This window comes from Ascidia mentula, chromosome 8 (genome assembly GCF_947561715.1).
Source record: "Ascidia mentula chromosome 8, kaAscMent1.1, whole genome shotgun sequence".
In the NCBI taxonomy this organism is placed as follows: domain Eukaryota; kingdom Metazoa; phylum Chordata; class Ascidiacea; order Phlebobranchia; family Ascidiidae; genus Ascidia; species Ascidia mentula.
Window position 1 is genome coordinate 3,645,131 of NC_138573.1, and position 17,764 is coordinate 3,662,894.

Genomic DNA, 17,764 nt, shown 5'->3' on the forward strand with positions numbered 1-17,764 from the left:
GCAAAAAAAACGTATCATGAAAAGATAACAAAAATTATTGCTAACTTTTTTCCCTTACTGATATTTGGGCATGAAGCATTTTGTGAAACCCTGGATATTTATATCATGCTAAATGGCAAACATACTTTTATGATTTTTGTAGTGTGGCTCTTGATCGCCACCTTTCCTGCGGTTAAAATTAATTACCCCAGCAGGGAAAATGCAAATGTCTTATTGTAGAATAGATGAACTAATCTTTATCAACAAAAAGGATTTCAACATATATATTTTTTTACTCGCAAGGTCCGCTGGTGCTAAAATTAGGTTTAAGCGCACTGACAAGCGCAAAATAAGTGAGGTTGGCTTAAAATGTGAACAGCACGGAAATTAGTGCTGGAAATGCAAACTTCCAATGATCAAGAAAAGTCGGTTTACCGCGTCCTCGCGCAGTATATCAAGTCCGGCAAAAAAAGTGGCAATTACGTCAAAGGTTACGTAGATGGAAGTGAGAGGCTCGATGCGTTTCTCGCCGATTACTACCGCTACTCCAAAACTAAGTTCACTGTTCGGTCCTCGTGCAAAAAAAACAAGGAATTTTCCCGTACTGACGATAAAGCAGTGGGATGTACCCGATATGGCCGTGAAGGTACAACTACATCCTTTAAAAATAAAAATTATTTTAAACTTTGCAATACGTTTTGCTCTGCAGACCGCATATACTGGGAGTTCAATAACAGGAATTTGGTAGTCCCATTTACTGGGACACCCTTTATCACAAACAGCTCTCAAGTAAAGCACTGTCAACATGGATCACAGTATTACAAGCTAAAGTCTCAAAAAGTAAACTTGTTATTTGTTTATTACACAATTCAGTATCATAATTAAGACTACTTTTTCCTTTGCTTACGCTTGTTTTTTATTTGAAGACTGGATGTTCTGGACAACCTCAGCAAATGTCTACGCTTCCTATGGGCAATGAACTCCATAACACTAAAAGACATCGGAGAGCTAAACCGTCAAAAAAGCGCAACTGCCCTGCTTACATGTACATCCGTGAAGTTGTACTCTTTCCACAGTTTTCTATCAGTGGTGAGAAGTGTATTGCCCCAAAACACATTTTGAGAAAAGAAAAAGCTGCTTTAATTAACAAGTTAAAGACAGCAATGACTACTGGACATGTTGAGACATTGCACAGGTTTTTTCTGCATATTCCATTGCCCGAAGCCCATGCAGATCATCCAACCAATGCCGGCATGGCACCACTTAGGACTATAGATCCATTTGTTAGGGGAAAGATTGACGAACTCCTGTCAACAGGTATATATGAAGTCAGGCATATTCAACTGATTGTCCATGACTACATAAATGAGACTTTGCTGAAAAATGAAATTGCTGGATTCCAAACAGAGCCATTGCGATTTCCCACAGAGCAAGAAATAAATGATTACATTTACTTGACAAATTTAACAGGGAATTGCGATAACGAACCTACAGAGAATGACAAGTTAATAAAAAATGCCATTCAAGGTGAAATGACAAAGAGGGTGCAAGAACTTATGTCACTGGTGGACAATTGTTCTGATGAAGAAGCTCTGAGTAAAGTCAAAACTGAGGTGACAAAAGTTATTCGCCGGGTAAAGAGGTCTACAACAAAAGGAGTTGTGCCACGTGACAGACTTTCTGTGCCAAACAAGCAACCAGCAAGAGAAAGCACAAGTGAAATACAACAAGTTGTTTCAATGCCAAATACGAACATCAATTACCAAAATACAGGAATGTTGCTTCACCAACCACCGTCCAATGAAGACTTGGACAGCAGCCTAATGCTTCCATCCATTACCATCACACAGCATGACATGTTGCCTACTTTCAGTCGTCTTATGGAATCTGCCGATCCCGTCATGATGCCAGGTCTTGATGACAGGCTTATGGGCCAGAACACAGACTTTCATCACCCCTCACTTGGAAATGCAATCATGCATGACCTGCAAAACCCTCATCACACATTTCTTAAATGAATATTGTTCCTTACAATATGTATGTTCCTGTTTCATTTCAAAATCATGTTCCATGGGTCTTCTCAATCGTGCGGTTTTATGGATGTTCGTTGTCTACTGTCATTTTTACACATGCAAGTTGCACTGGTGGTGATTTTATTGTACAGCTCAGTATAGGTAACTTCTCGAAGGTGAGCACACCATGCTAATTACAAGTGAAAAAAACCTGCAACAGTGCATTGCATAATTTGTGTCAAATTTGCTGTCAAGAAAAATAAGTCCAAATGCACATGACGAATTTTCAACAGACAAAAATGTAAAAATATACTTAATGCCTTTGGATTTAAGGAAAACATAATTGAAAAGATATTACGGAGAGACAGAAATAGTCTTGAAATCAATACCAGTAATTGTTTCGCAAAAGGCTTTGTAAACAGAGGGAAAGAAAATATACAAACAAATCACACGAACAGGAACAAAAGCCAGCAGTTTTTTGAAACTTACAAAAAAACAAAAGGCGGCCGCATAGTCACAGTATAAAAAGTGGAAAATTTTAAGTGTTCAATGCCTTCTCGACTGCACTTCACTATTGTCCCACCGTTGGGGGGCCACATGGCCAATTAAATACACGTTATCATAAAGATGTCCTGCAAAATCCCTATCAATAACATTCTGCTGAACTTGTCCTGGAGGCAGTACATTGACATTGTGATCCGCTTGAAGTGCACGACAGATGTTCCGCACAAACTCACGCTTAGACATTTTATTTTTTACATGGGGGCTTGTCAAATCCACTGAGAGCAGTATAAGGGAGTAGCACAAGATGGACACAACATCTAAATAGTTTTGCATTTTCTTGATCATGAAACACCAAAATAACCTAGTGGCACTTATAATAACAACCATATGTGCCCATTAATACACTAGCAAGTTTGTTTTTGTATTGCTCCAGCAACTGAAATTTCTTTACAACCATCATACTTTCATTTCACAAGTTTTAAATAAAATTAGAAGTTGAAACATTTTTGCGGTCGGCACTTTGTAACACTTGTGACTAATGGTGGTTAAATAATTGTCATGAAGAGCACAACTACAGGAAAACTAAAATTAAGCATTGTCTCATGGATATAGCTCTTATTGGTAATGGTATCGTGCAAAAAAGGAATACGAAATAGTGCTTCGCATCACAAAGCAATTGTTACATAATATTTAATGTGACATTATTTTTTATGTGGCAAACCCAGGAATTCTGAAAACCTGGTGTTGACAGTCATACCACATTGATTTAATTTTAGGTAGCAACCAAACATAGTTTATATACCTGTACTAAACTGAAGGCTTGGATTATCAGCACAAAATCTCTTTGAAAACTTGTCAATAAGCATATTTAAATAGTCTCCCCTGGATGTTGGTGAATCAACTGCATGAAAGAACTTTCTGAACACAAAAACAAAATAAGTATAAATTACATCAGTCTGTTATGTGTCAATTTATAATTCTACCGTAAAGCATTTGGTAAGAACTGGTCTCTGAAATTTTGCAGTTTCAGTAATTCTTCTAAAACATCTTGTCTGAAAATAAAAAACAGAAATTCAAAAACTCGTTGCAAAAAATAGGTTATTTTCACTTTATTATGACCTTAAAACTAAATCATACGTTTAACACAGAAATAATATCTCTGAGCATATTAATCCAAGTATAGATCAAGCTACGATAATCAGTTACATTTAATTGTCAAGTGAAATGGCATGATAGGTTATGCCAGCTTTAGCCACTGACCTATCCCTGACGTACAAGCGAACTTTCTGCCAACACAACTGGTTTGTTAAGTGAAAAAACTTTGCTATGTCCTCTACTGTCCCATCCAAAACATCATGCTCCACTAAATACTCCATACCCTGGTTGATATACAACATAATCAAATTACTATGTTAAAAATACCGCCTATTTGGACAAATATAAAAAAAAATTAAAATAAAACATATGAAAACTAAGAAAGACTTCAGATGGTGTGAATGTGTGATTGTTTACATTTGATCTTAACTCAAAGAAAAAATCGCATTAGAAACAACCACGATGCAGAGGTGCTATTAAATATTAATAATTTAGCAATAGTCTTACACAAAACTAGGTGTCTGCACAAGAGGTCTACGTCAACTCAATGGTCAATTGAGGTTGTTATATGAACAAACACACCAAGAAACACAGCATACCCATTCAGGTTTTGTGTTGAATGTCAAACTTCCTTCATCAAGCAGCAAAAACAGCTGTTTGAAAGACTTTCCCTCATTTTTCCAGAATCTATATGCACTGCAGAAACCCCAGGAAGCTTCGCACAACCTAAAAGAAAATACATGTTTTCATGTGTAATAAACTTAATTTCTTCGTGCTGTTTAACAATTGCTTTGATCAAAGTATTATCATAGTTACAACAAACGATGCACAATCATGATCTAAGAAGATGCATAAAAGGTCAACAGAACTGCATTTCAAATAATGAATCACAATTCAAACAATGATCAACTGTAGTGCTTGAACAAATTTGGTCATAAAATATCGAATGCATGTTTTATCATCCACACTGACTAATAAACATAAACATAATAACAGTAAAGGTGTGTAACCATACACAAACATACATTATGTTAACCACACGAATACCCAAGTGAGTTCAATTATCAGTATTGGTTATTTTACTAGCTGCAAGCGATGTAATATTCATACCCTTCCCACAAGCTTTCATCATTAGCAAGATCTTCCCACACACAAGAAGCCAAACACAAATCAGTTGCATTTAAATTCTTTAAAATCTGAAAGCAAATGCACCATATTGAATTTTATTTGTTTAATTGCAAACTAACAATATTTTAGAGTTAAATGACAGAATGATGTTTACTTTTAGCATATATACTTTTAACATTATTTTTGGAAAAACACCTCTAAGCCAAGCTCTGGGGGAAGAAGATTCAAATCTACAAAATTATTCAGTGGTGAAGGTTTTTGGAAGTCTCCATGTCGACTCCTGACTAATCGTGAAAGAAGGTGTTGGCCTGTGAAACAAATAGGCTACCAAAATCATGTAATTAACAATCAAACCAACAACTGTGTTGCATGGTAGTGTTCACCAAGAGTAGGTTATTTGCACTTGTATTGAAGGAAATTGTACAGATTTTAAGTGCAGAATGGCATAGAAAACATAGCAATAATAAATGAGGAAACATTTACATCAAATTCTATTATTTTTTTGATTTACTTACGTCCCCTGGTGTGTGCGTGGGATTGAGAATGCCAACAGCTTGGTTGGTGAGTTTCTGCCCCCGTCACACGACGCACAAGTTGCTGTCCCATCTTCACAAGTTTTTTTCGGTTCTCATAATTCAACAAAGTTTAGCCTACCGTATTCTTAATGTGAACCGCTCTGAGCAACAAACCACCTACAAAGAACAAGCAACATACACCTAGATTTTTTTTAATTTGCGCTGCAAAATACACGAGGATTTCCGCTACCTCGCAATAAATACGTTCACCACTTTACTCACAACAAACAAACGACGCGACAGAACCCGCACTCTCAGAAGAAAACCTACAGCAAAACCAAAACAACAAACTCTGTATGACGTCATAACGCCAGGAAATGTCGCCTGTAGGTGGCAGCAAAACGCTTTGCTATTTTGGCGATTTGGTTTGAAACATTTCAACCAGTTTTATCGTTCGGATGGAAATTTGTCTTTTAGGTAAATACTTGCGTTGACCTGCAGTGTTTAGCGAAAAGCAACTGTACGTTAAAAAACAATCGTTCTATGCCCGCAGCTGTTTTAATTTATTCCCATGTAATGCAAGATTCTAAGTACGGATGTAGATATACACTCAATCGCATGGCGACTAAAATACCATGTACCATGCACTTCTGCAATTCTTTGTCGAAAATACATCAGGCTCAACTTGCAATACACAAGACAAGAATACTAAAGAAGATACATATCTTGTAAAACATCCACATAGACCCCTGAACGTCAGCTTATAAGACAACACACGTTTTTGTTTTGTAAATCAACACTTTCATACCAAAACATAAAACAGCTTAAAAGTCTTAAAATGAAATTAACTGTACCACAGTTTGCATATTTTGTGGTAAGCAGCATATGGACTTTTTACTGCAAAACAGGGTCAAGTGCTCTCATCCAAACACACACACACAAAATACAATAAATAAATAACAACACACTGGTTTGGCGAACTGAGGCAACATCTAATAGGCCCACATTGAAATGGTTACGGGTGTTTATCAGTGCTTCGAGTACAATGCAATCAAATCATGGCAGTACTTCCACTGAGCTGAAAATGGATATTTATTAAACGTATGTCTTGAATGTTATTGCAACAATAGTACGTAACGGCAAACATGATTTCACTCAAATTTGTTCTTTAGTTTGTTCTTCAGCAAGACAGGAAGTAAGGATAGGAGGGCCAGCACTGCCATGACTCCAATGCCGGTCCACGAGATGGCATCACCCGCAGTGGTCAGTTGATATAATGTTGTACCAGCCTTGAATAACAATATTATTTTAAAAAAAAATTTTAGGTTGTTACATTTTTGATTTTATTCACCTATACTCAGCATAAAACCATAAAAGTGTTGTTGACACAACATTTTTGTATTTAATTGCCCACCTGTATTGCAATAAATGACAGCGGGGCGACCCCAATAAATGTCGCAATAAAAAAGGTTGACACTGGTATGTGGATGACAGGAGATACAATGTTTATAAACCAATTAGGCAAGAAGGGAGTGATCCTCAGAAACAGAAGGTAGTTGAACAAATGTTCCCGTTGGCCATCCACCTTCAACAACATGTCATACATGAGCAATATTGGTCACATGTAATTGTAGATGTATAATATTTTCGTAGGAAATTTTATAGGATCTGGCTATCTAAATCACTGGAAGTTGGATGATTGCAAAGAAATAGAAAGCCGTAAACAGACCAATATTAGCACTTACAACTTTGTTCCAATTCTCAACACGCTGTTTGAGATATTTGTTTACCAAAGGTTTGCCAATGAAATAGGATATCATGTAACAACCTGTTGCACCAATTCCAGAGCACTGAAATGACAAAAAAAACTATAGAATGGGAAAAGAATCGTAAGTACCCTTAAATGTAACTTACCAGGCAAACTAAGAACAAGGCAATGTAAAAGGGATACAAAAATCCAGACAAGATGCTGAGAAACACAGACCCAGGTATTGCAAATGTTTGCAAACTTAAACAAAAAAGTTAAGAATAATAATCATACATACATGATACTTCATGTTAAGCAACCAGCCAATGATTAATATGTGTTATGCAGACAGTTTCCTACATAAAATACTGTGGGTTGCAGCTGCCAAGCTTCAGTAATGTAAACAAAATGAGTAAAGGATACAAAATATATGTGATGAAAAATGTTGACATCACTTCAAAGTAGTATGTATCCTTATATTTTGAAAGAACTCTTCCCAGCTCTTTTGCATCTTCCATATTTTTTGGCAGCTTGACTTTTTCTTTTTCCTCACTGTAAACAAATCATTGGACTGTTAAAAAAGTCTTGATAATACTGACATTACTTTCAAAAAGGCATGAACAATTAAAAAAAAAATTGCCTTAAAAAAGCATCCAATATTTTACTGTGATGTGAAGGAATGTTTATGTTTGCATATAAGTATATACAGATGGTAGACCATATTTAACTGTATCATTGCCATAAGTAAATGACCCAAAAAACACATTTACCACTTACAGGCTAAGTTCTGGAAAGTTGCGATAGACGGTAAAGAGAAGAACAACAGCAGCCACAAAAATGAGAATAATGGCAACCACAGACATGCTTGTTGATCCATTTTTTTCTACAAAAAAACAAACAATGACTATGGGATCAAATGTAAATTCAAAAATGTATTTCTACATTAAAGGCAGTTTTGTGGTGTGTGGAGGAAAGTATCAATTATATTCTTAATAATGATCCACAATATGTAAAAAGTTTTGGAGCAACTTTTAATGTTAGTCTACCTTTCGAAGGCCCTGTCTGTTTCAAATGGTAATTGAGGGAATCTGGACTGTCTAATTCATACAAGGGCACAGGTAAATGGGACAAGGCAAAATCCCCATCACTTGAACTGCTTTTGTAAAACTTGGCTTTTGGATAAGTAAGTCTGGGGGCTTTGGTTTCACTTGTCATCAGTTCCATAGTTTGCTCCAAGCTGTCAAGTAACGAAGACCGACGATGGCCACAAGCTGGTCGCACATCTGGGGCGCCATGGTTTAAATATGCAGGAAAAGCAACAGACATTATCTGCCTTGTTTTTCTGCGTCGGAAACTTGTGTCATCTGCTTGTATAGCAATTGTTTGTGGTTCCTTTTCAATCGTTCCACCGCACTTGGTTTTTTGCACAAGATTTGAGAAGCTGTGTTTGTTTTGCTTGGAGGTTGTAGGCAGCAATGGTCTGCTTCTGAATTCAAGCCACTTGCTATACCATTCCATAATGCTAAGGTAATTGTCCATCTAATTTGCCCTCTAATACTGTCATAAACTCTCACACCTGAAATAAGGCCCTGTTGTATCAACAACTGCTGCCCTACTAAATGAGGGAAATCTTGGCACAAACAATAAAGTAGGCCACACACTGGTTGGACTGTGGACTTTGAACAGACATGTTTCAACATTCCTCTTAACAGTTTGTGCTGTGTAAAAGTCAAGAGTGCACCACTCACTACCTGGGGCACCCAGGCCTTGTTTGATCTTTGGTTATATGATTGTCAATATGTGTGATGATTTATTTGATTAGAAAAAGTGTTTTTGCCTTTAGCGCTGCAGATCCGTTTGGCCATAGTGTGCTCCACAGTGGTTCGTCTCTGTTGTTTGGTACACAGTATAGGGTACCCAACAGATCGACGTTGACAGGAATGGTACCACAAAGTGGAATTTAGTGTACCTGCTAAAGCAGTGCCACTTCAACAGCTGCACTGATGAGACCTCACAGGTCGAAACAGTGCGTGTACACACCCTGTCTGCAGCTCTCCAAAAAGTGTTTTTATCAGCTAGAAACCTGGCACTAGTACTTGCAATGTTGCAAAGCATTTAATAACACTAGAAAATGTATATATACCAGTGTTTGCTTCTTAACCCACCGAAAATATAATTTTGGTAAGAGTGAAATAAAAAGTATTTGTTGTTACAGCACATCTATTTTATCATTTTTTATTTTTTGCATTTAAAAAAGACAACTAATTTTAAGTTCAGCAATATTGTGGGCTTTAGTGCATGTACATTATCTGTCTGAATGAGTCCTGGCTAAACGTTACCAGAAAAAAATAAAAAGCACTGGTGTATATATTTTAAAATTATGCATTTTTGCAGCATGCAAACAATACCAAACAAATACCTTTAATATTCCTTTCTGTAGATTCTTGTGTTGTGGGTTTTAGAACATCTTCATGCTCATGATGGGCAGGATTTCTTCTTTGAGACATGGCAGTTAAAATGTTGTTGTTAATCAAGGTTAAATTTAATTTGACCTGCAACAATATATATATATATATATGTATATATGCATTAATTTGTGGAAAACATAAATGGTCACTTTTACTCATTTTTAAACAACAAAAAATTAAATTGTAGTGTTTTCCTTTAATGCATAAGTTACATTTAGCAAATGGTGGTGAATGTTATTTAGACTTAACGCAGCTACCAACACAATTATAATCTAGTTTATTTATTTAGAGTAAATGAACATGACAATTTAACTAAAGTTGCTGCACATCTCAAACTTCTTCACACACAAAACACATTTGGTAATTTATTAATAGTTTTACTAGTTTGTTTTGACTCAAAAGGTGAACCACATGAAACAAATTTCCAATCCCACATGTTTTGTTAAACACTAAAAATAGCACAGAAAATGGCCAAAAAATAATTATGGACCAATTTTTATACTGTCATTTGGTTTATCTTGGTTATAATTGGATGTTGCATAAAAAATTCAAACTAAATTCTTCAATTTCAACATCTTACAAAATTAATCAGTGTTTATTGCTTTAACATTGTCGCATTCCCTGTCTTGTGACTCAACTTTAATGGATTGCTTAGCCTTGAGTATTAATTGCAAAATCATTGATATATATTTCGTTGTCAAGACAAATTGATACCTATCTCGGAAGACTCATTTCAACGTTTCGTAATGCAATAAATCCCCGCGTACGTGCATTGGAACACTTTGCACGCATAAAGGAAAAAGATCTATTACACGTAATATAACCTTAAACATAGCTTATCAGTTAAAATTTAGATTTTGTGTAAATCCTACAGCTCCTTCAAAATTCCATTGTCATCAAGTCCAGCACACTGTGTGCACCCAGTCTGCAGAATATGGCAGTTCCCGACGAGATCTCGGGCGTGCAAGACTAAATCTTTTCGCGTGCCCGCGTGCACGGCCCCTAAACCCGCGTGCAACGAAAACGATAAAACGTCTTTCTGTTAATTGTTTTCTGTTTAGACATTCGCGTGCTGAAAAATTTTCGCGTGCAGTGCGAAAAATTTGGCGTGCAAACAAAAAAAGTTGAAGATAAACTTGCGCGTGCAGCTGCCATACTCTGCAGACTGGGTGTGCACACAGTCCACTGGTCCAACTATCGACAACCCTCCGAAACCAGTTGGACAGTCAAAGAATATTCATGATTTCCTGTGTTGCAATATCATACGTCACGTGCAATAACAAATATTCCGACAACAAACATATTTTCGATCATAAATTATTTGCAATGTCAAAACGAAAAATAGTTTTTATTTGTACTAGAACTAGCAATAAGCAATAAAAATTATGTTTCAAAATTACAAATTGAAGTTCCTCTCATGTGGTTAACCCGTAATATTCGGCAGCGGGAATGTTTCAATGTAGATTGTTTATGTTTTTCCTTTTCCATGTGAAGCGTATTTGCGTTTGTAAACTTTAGCGTAACATAGTGTGTTTGTTTAGGATTCTTTAAATTTATATCAGAAAACGTCTGAAGCTTTGACAATTATTCAACATAGCAGTCTTTATGGTATGCTTAAGGCGGGTGTATTTTGAGTTATTTGCATGTTCGAGGCAAATTTCATTGGGTATGCCCAGACAGTCGTACAAAGTTTTAAATGTTGCTGAGAAGAATGATGCTGCAAAGCGGATTTCGGCCATATTGTCAAACCAACAATCCCATTGGGTAATTTTTTTTTGTTGTCAAATAGTTATTTTTTTCTAATAACAGAAGCAAATACGATCTTTGCTTTAAAAGACATCTTTATAAAGTCTAAATTTTGTATATTTTCTATGTATCACCATACACATGGTGGAAACCAACCCATAAATGCATGGTATCCCTCAATTATGCCAAAAATTGTGGTATAAATGTATTGTATAATTTAAATGTAGTAAAATAATTATTTCTCATTGTCTTACACCTTGACGTTGTAGAGAGAAGGTTTTTCGAAGTACAACAAGGTGTATGAATTTGACTACCACATGCTCGGAAGAAATTGCAGCGTAGTCATGACATCACTTTCAGGTCACCTGCAGAATTATGAGTTTGTTGGCAGTTATCGAAAATGGTATGTTCAAGATACTGTGTTTGTAACGTTTTGAAGCTTTAGAACCTGAATTAAATGTTGCTATGTTCGTAATTCATTCTACTACATATAGTGTCTTACTGTCATGGTTGTTGTCCAGGCATTCCTGTCACCCTCTTTCGTTGTTTGATGCTGAAGTTGAAAAGTGTGTTACTGAAAACATGAACAACATTAAGGTACATGCAAGTGTGGTTTGTTACTATGTAGATTTTGTATGAAAAAAATTACTTTACTTTCTACAGAGAACTCTGGAAAAGGAGATTCGATCATGCCAGGCCTTGGTGATCTGGACTGATTGTGACAGAGAGGGAGAAAATATTGGTTATGAAATTATCAACATTTGCAGGAATGTAAAACCCAACATTGAAGTTCATCGTGCAAGATTTTCTGAAATTACAGAAAGGTAGTTAATATTAATAACCTCAAATAGTATAGCCAAAACTTTAGCATGTTAACATTTTAGATCAATAAAGACAGCATGCCAAGACTTAGTGCCGCCAGATCGAAATGTCAGTGATGCAGTGGATGTTAGACAAGAGTTGGATCTCAGAATTGGTTTGTAAACATTGCCAAGCTAACCTTAAGGCACCAACAAGCCCTTTTTCCAGGTGCCGCATTTACAAGGTTTCAGACTCTGCGTCTACAAAAGGTGTTTCCCCAAGTATTATCAGATAAGTTGATCAGTTATGGTCCTTGCCAATTTCCAACCCTTGGTTTTGTTGTGGAGAGATACAAAGCCAGGGAACAATTTCAATCCGAACCATTCTGGAAAATAGAAGGTAGACTATCATGCTGTTGTTTTACCGATTTCTTGCTCCATTGTATTCTTACTAGTTGATTGCTACCAATTACGCTTAAACCTAGTCAATTTCTATAAAAAAAAGCTAATTTTTTATTTACTGCTCTGTAGTTTCCCACACCAAGGAGCAAACAGACTCCGAAACAGATTACATAACTGCCATGTTCAACTGGAAGCGCCACCGACTTTTCGATGAACTTGCATGCCAAGTTTTGTATGAAAACTGTGTGGAACCTCCTGCAGTGGCAACTGTTGTTGATGTTTCGAGCAAACCTAAAAACAAGTGGAGACCTGTTGCCTTGGAAACGGTGGAGCTTGAGAAATTGGCATCAAGAAAACTTAGAATTAATGCAAAGGAGACAATGAAAATTGCAGAGAAGCTTTACACACAAGGGTAGTGGAGTAACTTTCTTTTAATACACACAATTTATGAATCAGCTGAAGTAACATTGGTATCCTGTTATCATGCATATAAATTTGTGGGGTATTTTTACAGTAACTTTGAAAAAATTGGGTAGTGGCAAAGCATTTAGTGTAAGCTTTTGTCTGTTTGATGGTTTTTCAACTGTACATTTAATAAAGCCTTAATACCTTTTGCTTTCAATGTTTTACCCACAAACAGCGCTTTGCATTCTGTTGAAGTGAAAAACTCGCTGAATGAAAAACTAAAATATTCAGGTTCATCAGTTATCCCCGCACGGAAACCAATATTTTCCCGAAAGACATCAGCTTGTCCCGACTTGTGGAAGAACAAACAAGAAGTTCCACATGGGGGTCGTTCGCACAAAGTTTGTTGGAAATGGGTCCGCATCCACGCAACGGCAACAAAACGGATAAAGCTCACCCCCCAATCCACCCGACCAAGTTCACCAACGGCCTGACTGTATGTTACAGTGTGTCTTTGACTTGGGTTCGTTGTGTTGAACGTGGTTGTGGTTTTGTTTCAGGGCAACGAAGCCAAGGTGTACGAACTGATTACTCGCCATTTCTTGGCGTGCTGTCATCGCGACGCTCAGGTTAGGATGTGATTGATAAATTTTTTTTTCTAAAATGAAAGTTTTGATATAAAAAGTTCTACGTAAACACTTACTGCCATTACGGAAGGTACAATGATCGCTGGGCCAGCTCCTGGAGTCTATGGTTAAGATCCCACTTTTTAATATTTAAAGTCTTCTACATAAACTTGTATTATTTGTAGTGGACCTTTACCCCGTATTTGATGTGTGAACATTCTGCCGTATGAAAACAAGACTTTTTGTTAGAAGCAACTTAAGCTACAAAACTTGTTTTGCATTCGCTTTAGGGTCACGAAACGACGGTTGAGATCGAACTTGGTGGCGAGAAATTCTCCGCACAGGGTCTCATGATTATCGCCAAAAACTACTTGGAAGTTTACATATACGACCGATGGAACGCGAAGGTAACTTAGTAATTGTTCATTTACTTTGCCATCAACCGAGAGTGAAATATTCCCATCTCATTTGTGGATTTGAAGGTTATTCCAGTGTACAACGTTGGCGACGAGTTCGAACCGACGTCAATCGAAAAGACTTCGGGACAAACTACCGCCCCTCCGTTGCTCACAGAAGCCGACTTGATTGCTCTGATGGACAAACATGGAATCGGTAAGTGGCCTTCAAAAAGCTTTACAGGAAACAAAATATACCAGTTTATTACCTTTTTAGCTCATTGCGGAAATTTTAAGTTGAAAAATGACATAAAAAATCATGAATATTGGTAATTTTTCCTTAGGAATGCAAGTTTTTTTTTGTGCAAACTTGTACGATTTGGCCCGGAAATCATCATCGCAGGGTTCTTATGCACTAAAGAGAATCTACTGTGCAAAGCTTTATGTTGCAAATTTTCAACCAAAGTTTCACGCAAAATTCATAATTTCACCAAATTTGAAATTCCAGTTTGTCAATGCTAAGCTCGGTTTATGAGCTGACACTTTTCATATGCAGCCTTTCTGTGATTCCACAGGCACAGACGCGACTCATGCCGAACACATCGAAACGATTAAACAACGAATGTACGTCGGACTGACCAGCGACCAAAGGTTTACGCCCGGGGAACTAGGGATGGGTCTTGTTGAAGGTAAAATGTCAGTTTTTTCTAAGATGGGCGTTAACATGAAGATTTAAACAATTTGAAAACATGTCTCTTCGCCACTTGTGTTTGTCGGTTAAAAACACCGTGTTACGATTTGGTGCATAGCAAACCTGTGCATAAACATAATATAGAACTTCGATTCAAAGAAAACAAAGTGTAGATTGTGATTTGTTTGAAACATCCTTGATTTCATGTAAACATGCTTTCATAATTCTAGGCGGAATCGCCTAAAATGAGCAATATTCAGTTCTGACGAATATTTTCTAATATTTTATAGTCATTATTTCTTGCCTGACGTGTTTATCTGGATATGTTATTGTGACAGGTTACAACCTGATGGGGTACCAAATGTCCAGACCGGAGTTACGAGCCGACCTTGAAGCGGACCTAGGTAGAATATGCAGCGGAGAGTTGCACAAAGACGAAGTGCGCCAACGTCACATAAACAATTACCGCGCAGTTTTCCAAGAAGCTCTACAAAAAGCTGAAAAGTATGACAAAGGCGAAATAAAACTCTCGAAATTGGCCGAACCTTAATTTTTATACACATGTGATGTCTTGCATCTTTATTATGACCACACTGTATTTCAGACTGGACGAAGCGTTGGGCGTTTACTTCGGTAACCGAACGCAAGTGGAGGCGAGTGCCTTAAACCCGTCAGAAACATCCCAACCCGTCAGACCTTGTCCATCTTGTGGTAAGGACATGGTTCTCAAGCGCAAGAGAGACGGAGGGTGAGTGTGAATTTAAGTTCCGAGAATTAGGTTACCTTTAAAATTAACTTCACGGAAAGGCTGTCCAACCAATTTTATTCACCATTGCTCAAAAAAGCAGTAGCTTTTTACTACAGGATCGGCCTGGTTTTTTATCAGGAAGTATACCGTGATCGCTAGGCCTGCATCTGCAGTGTTGGTTAGATACCATTTTTTTTCAATTTTTGATGTCAGTTATTCACAATTGATTTTTTTTTGCGTTAGGTGCTCTCACTAAATCACGTTTGAATAACGATGTGATTTGCCATGAATACCCACAGAATGTCAAAAATTTTGTTGGTTTGAAAAAGTAATAAAATGCATTATTATCCACCGTAACTTATCTCCAGTTTCATGTTATCATGCATGGGATACCCAGACTGTCGAACCGCCGCATTCCTACCCAAGTTCATCAGCGAAATATCCGTCGCCCAATCCTCGTGCACTAGATGTCGCCCTCCGCCCGTGCACAGGTTCTTAGACTTTAATCACTAAATTCGGTTTCGTTTGAATAGTTTTCCCTTTAGAGTGCGGATAAATGTCGAACGGGGTGCTCTTCCCGCCTACTTTGACTGCGAACAACCTATTTGCATCGGCGGGTGCGATGAAGACGTAAACAACTTACTCGGTATCAGGTGGGAATGGTTCAGTAACTTGCATAATTATCGCATAACGGAATCCCAAACTTTTTCGAAACTGCTGTGAAGTTTAATTGTGACAATTAAATTATGACTTTCATAGAGGGTCTAGAAAGGGTTATATGTTACTGTGGTTAAATATTTGTTTTGCGAAAAAGGTACACCCATGGTTCCACCAGCGCTCACCAAACAACCCGTCCTCCCTCTGCTACCACCCACCGTCGTCCACCGTCAACCTCCAACCACAATGGACCACGTGGAGGAGGAGGGGGTGGAGGTGGTCCCGGATTCCTCGGTGGATCTGGAAACCGAGGCGGAAGTGGTGCCGGAAAAAGACAGACGGGGAAAAGGAAAATGTCTTCGCATTCCGGTTCCACATCGGCGAGAAGGGCGCGCACGGAACAACGAAGCGCATCCGAAAATCGTCGCTCCACGACAGTCAGTTACGAAGACTCGACGCCAAACTGTAACTGTGACGTAGAAGCGATAAAACTTACTGTACGGAAAGAAGGCCCCAACCAAGGACGTGACTTTTACAAATGCCCGAACCGAGAGGGCGGATGTACTTTTTTCGCTTGGGCTGACCCCGCTCCGTCCGCTAGGGGGCGAAGTACTTCGTCTCCACTCGTCCAGCGTCAGAGTAACACCCAGTGGTATGTTAACATGTGTCATGAATGAGTTCGGTTTTGAACAATTCAGTGCACAATATTACCGAAAAAAGTAGATGTTTCTTCTCGGTGCATTCATGCCCAATGCGCTGTTAACACAACTGTTTGTAGGTCATCCCAACACCGTGAAACGAATGGTGGGTCGCTTTTGTGCAACTGTAACACGGCAGCTGTGGAACGAACTGTACAGAAGGACGGAGCCAACAAGGGGAGAACGTTCTATACATGCGAGAAACCACGTGGCGAACAATGCGGCTTCTTTGAATGGGCCGACGCCCATACAGGTATTGACTGTCAAAATTTTTGTTGCCTGTGTTTAAACCAAACGGTTGTGCATAGGCATGCAGTCTATGACACGTTTAAGTATATTTTGATGTTTTGGTTTCTGTCTGAATATGTTCCCATATTTGGGGTTAACTTACTTCCAAAGAAAAATGGCGTCATTTATTTCCATTGATCAAACTTAAAATAAATTAAAGCGAGCTGCTGCAAGTATAAGTGTATGGAACACTTGACGCTGAAGTGGGCGTTGCAACACAATAGTCAACATACACTTGGCATTAATAATTGATAAGAAACCAATCTGAACCTTTGCCACCTGTAACCCGCAGACAACTCAGCAACTTCAAACCGTAGTTTCGACAACGCAAGCAACTCTAATCACTCAAGTAGCAATGCAAGACCCTCGGGCCAAAGCTCTGCACGCGCACGAAAACCTCCCACATGCAGCATTTGTAACATGACCGGTCATACAAAACGCGGCTGCCCCTATAAATGACCAGACTTTGGTAGTAAGTTGGTGCCATCTCTTCTGTTGAAATAGTTTCTTGAAGGTTATTTTTATTGCCGCCAAATTTTACTGTGCGTTTGCTTCTTGGAAGTGTTTCGTGTTGATTTCTATTCTGCTTCACATTTACTCATGTTATGATTTTATTATTGAAACATTGTCTGTTTTAACTACTTTCACTGTCAGCTTTAGGGAATTATCCGATTGGGATACTCGGTATTATTCGATTGAGAAACTCTTTATTATCCGATTGGGATATTCGATTTAGAAACTCTCTATTATCCGATTGGGATATTTCTACTTTTTCGTGAGCTAGTTCTCTCTTTTCCAAGAATAAAATCAATATGGTTTCTTTTCTTGTGGTGCAAAAGCAACATGTTTTATTGTTTGAA

The 17,764-nt window shown here is 37.9% G+C and overlaps 4 protein-coding genes across 4 annotated transcripts; 2 read left to right on the plus strand and 2 right to left on the minus strand.

The window, feature by feature from the left end:
- Positions 1-285: 285 nt before the first annotated feature.
- Positions 286-2,012, plus strand: LOC145910222 (uncharacterized). The gene is made up of 3 exons (XM_082997270.1): positions 286-625; positions 689-819; positions 906-2,012. Exons 1-3 carry the CDS (start codon positions 379-381, stop codon positions 1,995-1,997), a joined length of 1,470 nt encoding a protein of 489 aa, XP_082853396.1. The 5' UTR covers positions 286-378; the 3' UTR covers positions 1,998-2,012.
- Positions 2,013-2,133: 121 nt separating this feature from the next.
- Positions 2,134-5,406, minus strand: LOC145910223 (F-box only protein 8-like). The gene is made up of 8 exons (XM_082997271.1): positions 5,234-5,406; positions 4,914-5,026; positions 4,701-4,786; positions 4,190-4,316; positions 3,756-3,874; positions 3,479-3,547; positions 3,298-3,413; positions 2,134-2,812 (listed from the first exon to the last, which is right to left on the minus strand). The coding sequence occupies exons 1-8, from the start codon at positions 5,322-5,324 to the stop codon at positions 2,538-2,540; spliced, it is 996 nt and encodes a 331-aa protein (XP_082853397.1). The 5' UTR covers positions 5,325-5,406; the 3' UTR covers positions 2,134-2,537.
- Positions 5,407-5,797: 391 nt separating this feature from the next.
- On the minus strand, positions 5,798-8,519 carry LOC145911127 (transmembrane protein 41B-like). The gene is made up of 7 exons (XM_082998374.1): positions 8,027-8,519; positions 7,758-7,863; positions 7,404-7,532; positions 7,148-7,241; positions 6,979-7,083; positions 6,648-6,818; positions 5,798-6,522 (listed from the first exon to the last, which is right to left on the minus strand). Exons 1-7 carry the CDS (start codon positions 8,517-8,519, stop codon positions 6,385-6,387), a joined length of 1,236 nt encoding a protein of 411 aa, XP_082854500.1. The 3' UTR covers positions 5,798-6,384.
- Positions 8,520-10,995: 2,476 nt separating this feature from the next.
- On the plus strand, positions 10,996-17,676 carry LOC145910302 (DNA topoisomerase 3-alpha-like). The gene is made up of 19 exons (XM_082997375.1): positions 10,996-11,212; positions 11,464-11,597; positions 11,716-11,791; positions 11,858-12,018; positions 12,079-12,170; positions 12,224-12,394; positions 12,526-12,808; positions 13,093-13,297; positions 13,362-13,430; positions 13,718-13,834; positions 13,910-14,039; positions 14,398-14,511; positions 14,852-15,017; positions 15,118-15,261; positions 15,630-15,752; positions 15,807-15,914; positions 16,076-16,570; positions 16,697-16,869; positions 17,197-17,676. The coding sequence occupies exons 1-19, from the start codon at positions 11,054-11,056 to the stop codon at positions 17,361-17,363; spliced, it is 3,087 nt and encodes a 1,028-aa protein (XP_082853501.1). The 5' UTR covers positions 10,996-11,053; the 3' UTR covers positions 17,364-17,676.
- The last annotated feature ends 88 nt before the right edge of the window (positions 17,677-17,764 follow it).